General features: G+C 43.0%; 2 protein-coding genes across 3 annotated transcripts in view; one reads left to right on the forward strand and one right to left on the reverse strand.

The window, feature by feature from the left end:
• LOC107389854 (proto-oncogene vav) overlaps nucleotides 1-11,333 on the forward strand; it is a 34,342-nt gene extending 23,009 nt beyond the window's left edge. Inside the window, exons 23-29 of the mRNA XM_054743635.2 lie at nucleotides 958-1,023; nucleotides 1,832-1,863; nucleotides 8,070-8,180; nucleotides 10,369-10,456; nucleotides 10,528-10,657; nucleotides 10,902-11,053; nucleotides 11,142-11,333. Coding sequence (XP_054599610.1) covers nucleotides 958-1,023; nucleotides 1,832-1,863; nucleotides 8,070-8,180; nucleotides 10,369-10,456; nucleotides 10,528-10,657; nucleotides 10,902-11,053; nucleotides 11,142-11,195 — 633 coding nt within the window. The 3' untranslated portion in view covers nucleotides 11,196-11,333. The remainder of the gene's footprint in view (nucleotides 1-957; nucleotides 1,024-1,831; nucleotides 1,864-8,069; nucleotides 8,181-10,368; nucleotides 10,457-10,527; nucleotides 10,658-10,901; nucleotides 11,054-11,141) is intronic.
• Nucleotides 11,334-11,369: 36 nt separating this feature from the next.
• On the reverse strand, nucleotides 11,370-14,017 carry ubl5 (ubiquitin like 5). 2 transcript variants are annotated; one of them, XM_015966287.3, is made up of 5 exons: nucleotides 13,894-14,017; nucleotides 13,587-13,649; nucleotides 13,035-13,118; nucleotides 12,915-12,952; nucleotides 11,370-11,685 (listed from the first exon to the last, which is right to left on the reverse strand). In XM_015966287.3, the coding sequence occupies exons 2-5, from the start codon at nucleotides 13,640-13,642 to the stop codon at nucleotides 11,642-11,644; spliced, it is 222 nt and encodes a 73-aa protein (XP_015821773.1). In that variant the 5' UTR covers nucleotides 13,643-13,649; nucleotides 13,894-14,017; the 3' UTR covers nucleotides 11,370-11,641. The 2 variants fall into 2 exon arrangements, with proteins under 2 accessions (XP_015821773.1, XP_015821777.1); XM_015966291.3 differs by having other exon boundaries at nucleotides 13,587-13,646; nucleotides 13,894-14,002.
• Nucleotides 14,018-14,038: the final 21 nt, after the last annotated feature.

Below are 14,038 nucleotides of genomic sequence, written 5' to 3' on the forward strand. Positions count from 1 at the left end.
CTAGATTTCCTACTTTCTAACTACTCAGCCAAAGGGATCTACCGAACGCAAATAATAATAATAATAATAATAAATTAAAAGCTGAATATGCGTTGCGCTCCAGCAGCAATGAGTTGAAATCACCGGGGCACAGATTATGAACTCAGCTGAAAAGTACATGAAGTACCAGAGAATATGGGCTGATATAAACGATCGCAAACGAATGACTTTGTTTTGGTGGACCGATTTTGTGAATATAACAGCGGCCTCAGCTGGAGTATTTGAGCCATTACCGCTGTGTCCTCTCTGCTCATAGAATGCCTGCAAAGCTGAGTCCATAAACGACGTCCTGGATCTTTTGTCAGGCTTCCTGCAATTTGAATTTTTAGGAAACCCACATCTTGATTCTGGGTCTAAAAATGCATTGTAATTATCGCATTACTGACAAATATTACCAGTAAATATTACCATTTTCTTTCCCTGTAATGTCTTACATTACCACATTACAGCAAAAAGCAATGCATTACAGTAATTTATTACTTTAGTACCACGTTACTCCCAACACTGGCCAGCAGCATATGTGAGGGGGATGGGTTAAATCATGGATTAATAGAAAAAGACCATCTTTGGCTTTGGCAAGCTGAGCGTCGGTATGCATTAGTTAGTCCTGCAGGATGCAATATGAAAACCGTAGCAAAATAAAACGGCCTCAGACAAAATTTAATCCGAAGATGCTGTTTTAGCCTGCCTTTTCTCCTGATACGTACGTTCTCCTCGTAATCACAGATTACGTGAGATCAGCTCTCCAGGAAAACTGAATTCTTCAGATTTCAGTCCATTCCCTTTATTTATGTAGCTCCAGTGCACGATGTGGGCCTTGTTAGGGTGCTAAATTAATACAAAGATTCAATTCAATTATAACAAATCTTCATTTTATCCAGGGTGGTCATGTGGTGTGTTGTTCTGTTTGTTACTCAGGGCAGAAACCTGACAGTTGGCCAGGTGGGATGGTTCCCCTGCCAGAGAGTCCAACCCTACATCTCTGTAAGTACACCAACCGACACAAACAGGAAATTCAACCTATTGATGATGCTCTTTGAAAAAAAATCACGTTTATTTCATTTAAATTATATCTGATCTTTCTTTATCATTTCTTTACTGGTGATATTCAGCTCCATTGCTCTTTAGGACCCAGAAACAGAAAACCTAGTCACACTTGAAGCAACACCTTGACGCACAGTGCTCTTCTATCCAATCAAAACTCGGAAACCTCTGTGCTATCGTTCTCTGTGCTTCACCTTCAACAAACAGTTACAAATAGTGTATTGAAGTTGAAAAATCAAACTTCCGAATTTGGTGTCTAAATCCAAAACTCATGTTTTTATTTGATCTGATCTTGTCTGGGTTTGTCTCTGCTCGACCGACTCAGCCTAGAGCTCTGCTGCAGCAAAGGCAGAAAGAGCCCGTTACACCTGATTGATTCTCTCTACATCGGCTATCATTCATTTTAAAATGTTAGTCCTGACTTTTAAAGCCCCATAGCGTGTCGCTACAACCTTTAAGAACGCCACATCTCATCTCAGTCTCAGATCCCCTAGTCAAAGGCTGCTGGCCCATCCTCAGATTAAACGATGGCTCCCTGGATGTGGAATGCGTCCATCTTTATGTTGCCTTGACGATAAAACTCACTTAAATTTTTTTTTTTTTTTTGCTTTTATACCCTTTTGCTTTTATACTTTTATTGTGAAACACTGTGATTTTTATCCAATGAGGGGTACAACACTAATAAAATTGACTTGCTTACTCAGCACAGACTTTGATCAAACCTTTTTTTTATCACTTTCCTTTCCAGAGACCAGCCCCAGACCTGTCTGACTTCCTCTGGTGAGTGTGAACAGGAACTGAGCTAACTCACTTCGCCTTGTCGCAGCAAGCCATGCAGTGCAGTCTGGTTTCTTCCTGTATCGCAGTTATCAGCATAAAATCTGACTGGGAAACGTATCAGAGCTGGCATAGAAAGTACATTAATCATAGCCACAAAATCAGAAGCAGGTACTGGAAATGTGCTGATGCTTACGGAGACTCTGTTCATTTATTTATTAATTTTTTTCCGTGTCCTGTCTGGCTGTGAAGCAAACAGAATTAATGTCTGAATGCTGGTAACAAGCCTGACAGATTTTACTCTCAGGTGGAGCATCAAAGCATCTGCTTATAATGTCACGCCTTGTTATTGTTTTGTGAATGCTTTGTAATTTCGACCGGACACGGAGACAGAGGTGAAAGAGAAAGGAAGAGACAAAAGGTTGGGGGTGATGATAAACAAGAGTCTGCTTCTAGACCTGCTGAAACGGGACACACAACAATACAACAGGAGCAAACTATCACTGTGTCAAACTGATGAAGAAATGTATAATCAACATTGTTTTACTGAACAATCACACGATAATAAATCACAGTGCATTTAGTGCCAACCACGGCCTTAAGACATGTGTTGAACGTGTCCAAGTCCATACTTATGAGAGCATCATGTGAGCACCTGTGTGTGTACACGCGCTTGTATATGTAAGGTTTCTCTATAGGAGCGTCCAATAGAGTGTGAGGGGCCACAGATCTGCCCCCCAAAGATGCATAGGAGATGGAGGGAGCTACAAGTCCCAGAGATCCAGGAGCTGCCCCAGAGCGCAGGGACCCCAAGGAGACCGCAACCAGAAAAGCCCCTGCCCCCCTCGAGAGGCGCAGAGGATCGCCCTGGGGGCCACAACCAGCAGCTGGCAGGGTCCTGGGAGATATCAGCGGCAAGCCCACAGGCCCGCCCGCAGCCTACGACCCCCCAGCCGACCGAGCCCGGGACCCAGCAACCTGGGACCCAGAGGCAACCACCCCCACCGGGGACCCAGCAGACCCAGGGACCCAGATCCCACCAGGCAGCCACCAGGATTGATCAGGCAGATGCCAAAAATCTTAAACCCCCTGACCCGGGAGCCACGAATACTCAGGCAGACCAAGGCACCACACCCCACACCAGGTGTGGCAGGGGGAGGGGAGACGAAGATGTATAGCATCAAAAGAAGTCCCAGGAGAAGGGAGGAGTCAAAGGCCCCACCTGACATATACAGTCATACACAGGCAAAGTCACACACTCCCTCCCTCATGCTCACACTTACACATACAACCAAAGACTTACAAAAATGCACGCCAGACACCCACTCATGCTCCCCATACACACCCTATTCACTCTGGTCCCGGTACTGCTGCACATGGGGTACAACCATTACCGGTTCCCAGAATTCGACCCTTTCTGCTGGGGTGTTGATGAGCAGGCTCCCCCGTCCAACGCTGAGCAAAGCAACCCACCACCCCAGATCCCAACCAGACGGCCAGATCTCCCTCCTAGCCTCCAGCCCCGGGAAGCCAAGTGACAACAGAGGTGTGCTAAGACCCCTAGTTTCCCTCCACCTGCTCCAATATAGTGTTAGTGCGTGTTGATGATGTGTATTCCATGGCTGTGGTGAGCGGGCAATGCGGGCATTGTCTGGCCTACGCCAGCTGATGCCCGCACTGCCCCACTTGCACCCACAGCCCTCGGTGTCTAAGTGCAGTTTAAAATTGGAAGTGGGCACCGGCACTCAGGATGAGGCTGAAAGATCCCCCTGCCAAATGCCATTGGATGTGCTCACTCCCAAGGCCCTAAGTGTGTGTTTGCGTGGAATGCCGTTGGTGGAAGTGTTTAAGGTGCAAATAAAATTGGGGGGGCAGATTGCCACAGGAATTCGGAAATGGGGTCCATCCCCCTGACTTGTCTACCCCCCAAGGTCCTATGTGCATGATTGTGTGATGATGTGAGGGAGCAGGAGGAGAAAAATGTGTGGGGATGGGGAGGAATGGCTGGTTGGGCTTAAGCCCTCCAGGGAGCCAGCTCCCCCACTGGCCCCAATAGGCACCTCTGTTGCCAAAATGCCACCCAGGGCATGGAGATCCCAGCACATCTTGCAGCAGCATCACAGAGCCTCACGGAGTCCGAGGGCACCAACCCAGCCCCACCCCAGTAGAATATCTACTCCCATCCCTGGATTTGCACAACTTCCAGAATATACAGTGGGGCAAAAAAGTATTTAGTCAGCCACCGATTGTGCACGTTCTCCCACTTAAAATGATGAAAGAGGTCAGTAATTTACATCATAGGTACACTTCAACTGTGAGAGACAGAATGTGAAAAAAAATCCATGAATTCACATGGCTGGATTTTTTAAGAATTTATTTGTAAATCAGGGTGGAAAATAAGTATTTGGTCACTTCAAACAAGGAAAATCTCTTGCTCTCACAGACCTGTAACGTCTTCTTTAAGAAGCTTTTCTGTCCTCCACTCGTTACCTGTATTAATGGCACCTATTTGAACTTATTATCTGTATTAAAGACACCTGTCCACAGCCTCAAACAGTCAGACTCCAAACTCTACTATGGCCAAGACCAAAGAGCTTTCGAAGGACACCAGGAAAAGAATTGTAGACCTGCACCAGACTGGGAAGAGTGAATCTACAATAGGCAAGCAGCTTGGTGTGAAAAAATCAACTGTGGGAGCAATTATCAGAAAATGGAAGACATGCAAGACCACTGATAATCTCCCTCGATCTGGGGCTCCACGCAAGATCTCATCCCGTGGGGTCAAAATGATCATGAGAACGGTGAGCAAGAATCCCAGAACCACACGGGGGGGACCTGGTGAATGACCTGCAGCGAGCTGGGACCACAGTAACAAAGGTCACCATCAGTAACACACTACAACGGCAGGGAATCAAATCCTGCAGTGCCAGACGTGTTCCGCTGCTGAAGCCAGTGCATGTCCAGTAGTGGTGTGCATCTCCACCTGCCTCACGATTCGATCCGATTCCGATTATCTGCATAACGATTCGATTTGAGTCTGAAATGCATCACGATTCTTCACACAAAATTTTTCATTACTTAATAAAAGCAGTAGAATAGTTTTCAATTTATTTTTTATTTCGATATCCCTGAAATACAGAACATACATCTATTCACTATAGTGAGCAACAATTTTTAAAGTGTGCTGCCTATAATTACTTAAATAATATAATAAATAATGTTTTCTGTAGAGCAGCTTTAAGATAGAATACTGCTGAACTTAAAAATAGTAAACAAATACTGTGCAGAGAGCTGCTTTAACCAATCACAACAGGTGACAGCAGCCTGTACCGGTCGCTCGTGTACATCGAAGTTATCTTTCATAAGACGATAATCAATAAAACGATTTATATAAAGTGGATCCAGAAGTTGTAGCCCATCTCTGCCTACAATATTTTGATATTTTTCACCCTGTTGGTGGTTTTACTGAGCAGGTGCCACTTTTGTTATACGTTTCTTTTTAAAACATGTTTAGACTGTTCAGAATACAAATCCAGGCTCTGTCACGTTTAATTGTTGTAATTAAACTTTGTAGGTGGGGAAGGTCAGAAAAGGATCCGATCAATTTGTTTTTCCCTCATTTACAGTGACGGAGATAACGGCGCAGTGCGCCTGGCTCTGGTGTTAATCACGTTAAATTATATCTATTTGCAACAATTTTCACAAGAAAACAAAGCCGTTAAAAGCAGGGCTTGTGTTGACCGGACAGTTCCCGTATTTGACCATTTATTTTGACGGAGAAATAATTACCCCGACGCATGCAGACGAACTGACATTTCATTCGTTAAGCACATCGCAGATGTAGCTAAATCACTCAAGAAAAGATTCCCATCTGAACATCTGAGCTGGACACAGCTTAGACCGCTCGCTGTCAGCGCGTACGTACGGTCCACAGCGAGCTGAAGATGTGGAGAGGGGCGTCGCAGAACCAGAGCGCATGCGGGAAGATTCCTCCGACTGAAGCGAGTGTTTTCCAAACCCTGTCCCTCAGAGAGACTTGTCACTTAGAAAATGTTCCCTGATTATGAAACTTTGGCTGAATAGTGCTTGTTCCTGTCTCCAATGTGGCGACACATCCACGAGCCATCTGAGGAGAAGCCCAGAATCTGACATCCTCTTCAGCTCAGAATGCGCACAAGCATGATGCGTCAACCCGGTCTCACAGTAAGACCGGGATGGACCTGTTCAGGTTTACGCAGACAATCTTTACATTTAGAATTGGCACACAGATGTAAAATTAATGCAGTAAAATATAAAGTTTTTTTTAAATATCCATTCATTATTTTACAAGCACAGAGAGCCGCATCAGATGGATGGAAGAGCCGCATGCGCTCCAGAGCCACGGGTTGCCGACCCCTGCGCTAGGGCAACGCAATGCACATGTCATTGCAACTCTGCCCCTGGAAGTAGTTGTAAAACCTCAAAACTTGATTTTCCTCACGCGTCCAGAACATAGACATAGTGAGAATCTCATAATGTCACGTTGCTGCATCGATGCAGAATCATGCACGGCTGAATCGCGATGCATCTTAGAATCGATCATTTTTCCCACCTCTGTCCAGGCCCGTCTGAAGTTTGCCAGAGAGCACAAGGATGATACAGCAGAGGATTGGGAGAATGTCATGTGGTCAGATGAAACCAAAGTAGAACTTTTTGGTATAAACTCAACTTGTCGTGTTTGGGGGAAGAAGAATACTGAGTTGCATCCCAAGAACGCCATACCTACTGTGAAGCATGGGGGTGGGAACATCATGCTTTGGGGCTGTTTTTCTGCTAAGGGGACAGGACGACTGATCGGTGTTAAGGACAGAATGAATGGGGCCATGTATTGTGAGATTCTGAGCCAAAACCTCCTTCCATCAGTGAGAGCTTTGAAGATGAAACGTGGCTGGGTCTTCCAACACAACAATGACCCCAAACACACCGCCTGGGCAACAAAGGAGTGGCTCCATAAGAAGCATTTGAAAGTCCTGGAGTGGCCTAGCCAGTCTCCAGACCTCAACCCCATAGAAAATCTGTGGAGGGAGTTGAAAGTCCGTGTTGCTCGGCGACAGCCCCAAAACATCACTGCTCTCGAGAAGATCTGCATGGAGGAATGGGCCAAAATACCAGCTGCTGTGTGTGCAAACCTGGTAAAGACCTATAGTAATCGTTTGACCTCTGTTATTGCCAACAAAGGTTATGTTACAAAGTATTGAGTTGAATTTTTGTTATTGACCAGATACTTATTTTCCACCCTGATTTACAAATAAATTCTTTAAAAATCCTGCCATGTGAATTCATGGATTTTTTTTCACATTCTGTCTGTCACAGTTGAAGTGTACCTATGATGTAAATTACTGACCTCTGTCATCATTTTAAGTGGGAGAACTTGCACAATCGGTGGCTGATTAAATACATTTTTGCCCCACTGTATAAGACATAGGACAACCAGTAAGGTTGTGTTCTTCCCCTCCTGGACATCTCCCTCCCCTGTGATGGAAAAGCAGAAAAGTCAAGGTCTACCCAAGGCCCCTGAGCCCGGGCCAGGCACTGCCGCATGTTCCTGCCTTCTTCCCGGCAGCATACATGTCAGGACCCGGCCCCCAAGGCCCCGCCCAGATCCCCACATGGGGCGACCACCCCCACACCCGAGCCCCCAGGCCCCCACCCAGACCCGCTCAGGGGCAATGCAGCTGCCAGGCAGCGACCCATGGCCACCGCCAAGACCCCCAAGGGGCTCCATTCACAAGGACTCTGTTCTACTGTTCCGATAGGATAAAACTCCTAAAATTACTAGTAAATAAAAAACATATCGGTCGTGTCCTTTTCAGTCCAACGTTTCAGATGACGTGTTTTATTTAGAAGAACTGAACAATTTGTGAGAAATATATCCATCCATCCATTTTCGGCCGCTTATTCAGGGTCGGCCCAGACTTCCCTCTCTCCAGCCACTTGGGCCAGCTCCTCCAGGGGAATCCTAAGGTGTTCCCTGGCCAGCCATGAGACATAAAACTGTACAAAATCTGATGTTTAGAGTTTTAGTTTAGGGGTTTTTGTGCAGAGGCTATGATTGATGAGACAGAGGTTAAAATAGAGATGTAAACCCAAGATAAATAAATAAAAAGCGATATGCTTGAACATTTCTGTAAAGATTTTAAGTTCACTACGTACACAAAAACTGTCTCCAGGTTTGCGGGAAACATGGATCGCACCGCTGCCAAAAACCTGTTAATGTCGCGGTCTGATGGGACCTTCCTGGTACGGCAGAAGGATGCAGGAGAATTTGCAATCAGCATCAAGTAGGATTCTTTCACCACTTTATTATTTATCTGTTGATTGAAGATCTGTTAAGATTTTTCTATCTGGTAACAAATATTTATACTAAAAAAATCAGAAGTCTAGAGCACTCCAGCGAGCCAAGGTTTATTAGGTGTGAGATTAAAAAAAGGAAACTATTATACAATTATGATGGGTCACTCCGGGTTTTTCATGCAAGCAGAACATGAAAATAGTCTCCTACAGCCATCTCATGCATTAGCTTCTGATAGAGAATAAACGATGAAACGTTAGGATTTGAAAATCCTGACACCGTGACATCACTGTCACCTAACATTCAAAGACTGACCCAACTTGTTGTTTTAGTGTCTAGGAAACAGCAGAGATCGTCTTGGCTAGTAGAAGCTAACTTGCCTCACTGCCACCTAGGACTGACTGATTGGTGTTTGAGGTTAGCCTCAAGGGCAACCTGCTGGCTTCATTATCACTTATAAGTCGCTTTGGACAAAATCGGCTGCTAAACACATAAACATAACTGATAGCATTAGCAACTTCATTGCACAGCAGAACTCCTTCAGGCTTGAGTTGTTTGTGTAGATGAAACATCAACGTTGCAGAACAAACTCAGTTAGTGGTAGAGTCATGTTGCTGTTAGCCAATCAGAATCCAAATATCACGAATTATGAGTCCAAATCTGGTCATCTAAAGCAGTGGTTCTTAACCTGGGGGTCCCGACCCCCACAAGGGGGCGTCAAAGCTAATCAGTGGGTCGCCAGGACCTCTCCACTTTAAGGGGTTAAAACTTCATTTATTACTTGTTTATAGCCTACATTTTGCTCACTTTTTTTCACGAGTGAGAAGTTTACTGATATTAAGACAGGAAATAATTAGTACAGAAAGAGTAACACACTTTTAAGAACATTTTGCTCAGCTCACTGTTTTATTTTCAAGTGTCAAAAGTTCATTAAAGATAGGACTGGTTGATTAATCACAGCGTTTACAGTAAATAATCTAGTATAAACAGTAATATACACATTTAAGTACATTTTGCTCAGTGTATTTTTTATGTGTCAAATGTTTATTGAAAGGAATGATTGATTTATCGGTGTTTACAAGAAACAATGTGTTCAGAAAAGTAATGCAAACTGTTAAGCACATAATGCTCCGTTTGGTTTTGTTAATGACTTTGTTCTGTACTGGAGCCTACTATTACTGTTATCTATTGAAATAAAGCATATTAAAATGTGCTTGAACAATTTTATCATTTCTTAATTATGTTTGTACTGGAAGAGAGAATGGGAGGGGGTCTTCAAAAGTTTTACTGGTAAATAAGGGGTCCCTTGGGAAAAAGGTTGGGAACCACTGATCTAAAGCTACTTTCCCCTCCGGCTGACTTCATGCTGAAACAGCCGATCCAGAGCTTCTTTCCCCAGAGTACGACTTGCAAGCTGTTCATTCCTACTAAAGTCCACTGCAGATGTTTTAAAAATATGAGTGAAGGACCTCCTATTGTTTATATTTTTTGACTAATTATGAAATGAATTGCTAATTGCTGCTATTTTGTTACAAAGATGAGTAGAAACCTTCAAGTTTGAAGAAAGATCAAATAGCTCCAGATGAACAGATAAATATCGGACAGTTTAATTATCATAAACTGCTTTAGAACGGCTCTGGTGATCGCTGTTAGCTTGACACTTGGATCAAAGATCATTTATATTTCTCCAAACTGAGGTTGTTTAAAGAACTATGCACAACAACCCAACCATGATGGCAACCCAAATCTGACCCACCATTTAAAATATTGTTTTGTTACACATTTAGCGATAAATCAAAATGATTCTGAGAAGCACGGAGAGCTTCCACTGAAAGTATTCTGTATTGTATTTAAAATATTTGACTTTCCCCTGGATGAGGGGAAATACACGTTTAATAATAAACACCACACGCTTTGTTTGTGAATCAGTGACATGCAAAAACAGCTCACGTTTGCACAAGTCATGAACTGGATCCAAACAATGTACCCTTCATCTGCCATCGGTAATATTAGAGCCAAATGACCACGAACCACTCTAGAGAATAAAGACCCATAAATCAAGATATCTTCTTATCAGACTTTAAATCTAAAAGGGCATTATTTTCTCCATTTGTAAAACTAAAAAGCTGCTTAAACTCATTTTTCACTTCCGTGAATATTCCCTCTGCATCCCACAGGTTCAACATGGACATCAAACACATTAAGATCACCTGTATTGAGGGCCTGTATCGCATTAACGACAAAAAGGCCTTCAAGAGTTTGATCGTGAGTCAAACGCCCATCTGAAATAACCTCACACGTCTCATCGTCACTTACTGCTCATGCCCTTGTTTCAGGAGATGATTGAGTTTTACCAGCAGAACTCTTTAAAGGAGTACTTCAGGGACGTGGACACCACGCTGCACACACCTTACAAACAACCAGAGCAAAGCAACTCCTCTAACAACACACCAAACACCACACCAGGTACAGAAAATGCATTTGTTTTTGGTCTTTTTGACACAGCTGTCACTTTGTAGAATCCTGCTTAACACGAGGCGGAGAAATCTTACTTTTTCTTTTGGATTTTCTAAAATGTAATTTAAGCCTAGAAGACAGAACCCCAGTAAGCTCCTCACTGTGACTCCACGTGCAACACGCAGTCGTCAAACTCCGAATCCCAAAATTGTCCCAACTTTTCTTTAAAGCTGCATGTGGGCCTGTGTCACAGGGGGCAGCATAAAGAGCTTCGGTGTTGCGAGAGCCAGGTACGACTACTCAGCCAGGGACCGCACAGAGCTCTCACTGAGGGAGGGGGACACGATCAAGATCCTCTCCAAGAAGGGTCACAGCGGCTGGTGGAGAGGAGAAGTTTACGGACGGGTGAGAAGAACCAAACATTAGCACAACATGACGTGAATAATAAATTTTCATGGGCCTTGTCTGAAACGCACCTGCTTTGTGTTTACAGGTGGGGTTGTTTCCATCCAACTACGTGGATGAGGATTTCTCAGATTACTGCTGACGAGCTCCTACTCGTCAACTCAGTCTCTGTGTGAAAGGGCCTGAGTGCATTAAGGCATAAATGCATGCATGTGTGATTGTGTGTGTGTTGGACTGGTAGTGAATGCCCAGTGATGTGAATAAATCTTTATTCAGCTGACTCATCCTGTCTAGTTTATTGAAAACAAACAAAAAGTTGACTGTTGTGGGGATTACCAGATTTATTTAAAAAATACCAAAAACAAAATAGTAATTCAAGAACATCTTTCACACGATAATTCCAGGTTCCACGTAGAACTTAGTAAAATCAGTATGTGTCGTGCTCAGGAGATGGTGTAATGTGACCCACATGGTTCCCTGTAGCAGACTTAATCTGTGTGTGTGTGTGTGTGTGTGTGTGTGTGTGTGCGTGCGTGCGTGCGTGCGTGTGTGTGCGTGCGTGTGTAAGCATCTTCTCCTTCTGCTCCTCTATTGGTAGTACAACTCCAGGTTCATCCCATCATGGATCTCATCTGAAGAGACGTGGTTAAGAACAAAAGTTTATGTAATTATAACAGTAACTGTTTATGATGGTTAAACACATCAACACGCTCCTTGCTGCCCAATAACACTGTAAAACCTGTTCTAAATGTAAAACCTGTTCTAAATGACTCCGTAGGGTTACAGTAGAAACTAATCGGGTCAAAATGCTAAGTTAAAGTCCCATTAGTTGTCACACACATTGATGTGTGTGTGAAATTTGTTCTCTGCATTTGACCCATCCCGTGGGGGAGCGGTGAGCTGCAGACACAGCCATGCTCGGGAACCATTTGGTGGTTTAACCCCCCAATCCAACCCCTTAATGCTGAGTGTCAAGCAGGGAGGCATTGGGTCCCATTTTTTCCAAAATCTTTGGCATGTCCCGACCGGGAATCGAACTCTGATCTCCCAGTCTCAGGCGGACACTCCACCACTAGGCCACTGAGCTGGTAAATTTAGCCTATGCTAGTCCTTTACACTATACTGCACAAACACCACAACAGTGAATGACCTGCCTGGTTACCCAACATATGGTATTCTTCTAATAGAATTTATTTGGTAAAGAAAACACACCTGGAAATACAGTAACCACTGGTTTCTTCTGGTGTATCTAGTCAATACAATTTTTCTATTTTTTAATGCAAATTCAATGCATACACATTTTAACAAGCTGATAGGACCACTGTGGCATTTTACCCGCCAGTGCATCTCTAATCTGTGTCAGGACAGTCTGGACATCATGTAGATGCTGTATCAACAGGGAATGCCCATCTTTACTACGAGTTATATAAAACTGACAAGATTTTTTTTATATGTCAAGCAGCAACAAAGACTTGAAATGACATCATTAAGAAATTGACTTAAATATGTTGAACTCTATTCTTAAATTAACCAAAATGAGAACAAATGTTTTTGTTTCTTTTTGTATATGATGTACTTTTATTCTGACAATAAAAAAAACCTTCATGGTCCCAGTAGATCATTCTTGTTTAAAGGTGATGCCTCCTCTTATCAGTGTACTGATGTAACTCCATTTAAATGATGTCACTTATAAGCACCAATTAATCAATATTTATCTATAAACAAGTTGTGGATTTTCTCTCTGTAGTTTCTGGAGGTTTTTAACACCGTGTGAACTTGACATATGCAGAAGGAAACAGGTGACTCAGCATGTTTAGGAAACATAACCAGATCCCCAAAAGTGCAGAAATGTGTAGGATACAGTCACCAAGAGTCACGTGGTCCTTGAATATGGTATACCTGTGAAAACAAATTAATTTTCATTAACAGAAATATGCAAAACAAAAATATATTAAGAATAATTTCCAGACAGGTATCTTACCACTTCTTTAACACAATCTTGTCATGTCGCGTTCCAGTCTGAGCAGCGATGAGCTTCTTCAGATCTCCAATGGTATCTTCTGAGCTGAATTTGGGATTTAAGGAGCCATGCAAAAGTGCAGAAAACATTCAAAAATACTCAAGATGTGCTTTAGTGACCTATTGGATTCCAGTTAAACACACATGGTGGGTTTGCTCAGATGTCAGAGATTCAATAATCAAATATGATCATTACTCCACTTTCAGGTTAATCTGAATCTAATTCTGAGCAATTCAACAGGGATTTCAGCATTTCTCTACTGCTTACACTTAGGAAAAATAATGTGTAACTGAAGTGATAAATGAACTGGAACGATTCACTGGAATCTAGGGGACAAATTCATTCGTTTTCCTGTGTGTGGGGTAAAAGATATCCAAATAGACTTAAGGGATTGGTTCCCTTATGGCGGTTTCAGGTGGACTCATCCGGTTAATTCATATAAAGAATTATCTTTATTTATATTAAATAAAAAAAAAGTCATCGCACTGTTGTTATGGGTCCAAGGAAGGATACTTGCATTTGACTCGAACCTTCTTGCCCAGGCGATCGTTACAAACCACCTCAATCATTTTGCTTCTGTCAGAAATAAGATGAGACGAGATTGACTCAATGTCTGACAATAAACAATAACTCACACAATAAGAAAGCACGATGTGTCAACACAAACAACGTTTGTTTGGCTAAAAACAGTGTACACGCTATCAACACCCCTCGTGCTGTTATTCGACAAATCAAAGCACATGCATTACCTTAAATTCATTAAAAACATTTATATAAACGTTAAATTACACAAAATAATTTTCCTATGCGTCTTACATACCCAGAAAACTATAGAAGATCAAGAAGTATTCTTTCCTTGCTGATATTTTCTGGAACGCTCTCGAGACACGACTAGCCGTAAAGTACGTTTGGCCATGTGATCATCCTCTAAACCAATCAAATAAACCAACAAATGACTGGCATGC

This window comes from Nothobranchius furzeri, chromosome 4, assembly GCF_043380555.1.
Source record: "Nothobranchius furzeri strain GRZ-AD chromosome 4, NfurGRZ-RIMD1, whole genome shotgun sequence".
Taxonomy (NCBI): Eukaryota; Metazoa; Chordata; class Actinopteri; order Cyprinodontiformes; family Nothobranchiidae; genus Nothobranchius; species Nothobranchius furzeri.

What these genes read in the sequence shown, in the direction of transcription:
- ubl5 (XM_015966287.3), bottom strand. Translation starts at nt 13,642, where the DNA reads ATGATTGAGGTGGTTTGTAACGATCGCCTGGGCAAGAAGGTTCGAGTC. An exon ending in AAGGTTCGAGTCAAATGCAA is followed by an intron (nt 13,119 to 13,586) that starts GTATCCTTCCTT and finishes TCCCAAATTCAG; the next exon opens with CTCAGAAGATACCATTGGAG. An exon ending in CCACGTGACTCTTGGTGACT is followed by an intron (nt 11,686 to 12,914) that starts GTATCCTACACA and finishes ACGTCTCTTCAG; the next exon opens with ATGAGATCCATGATGGGATG.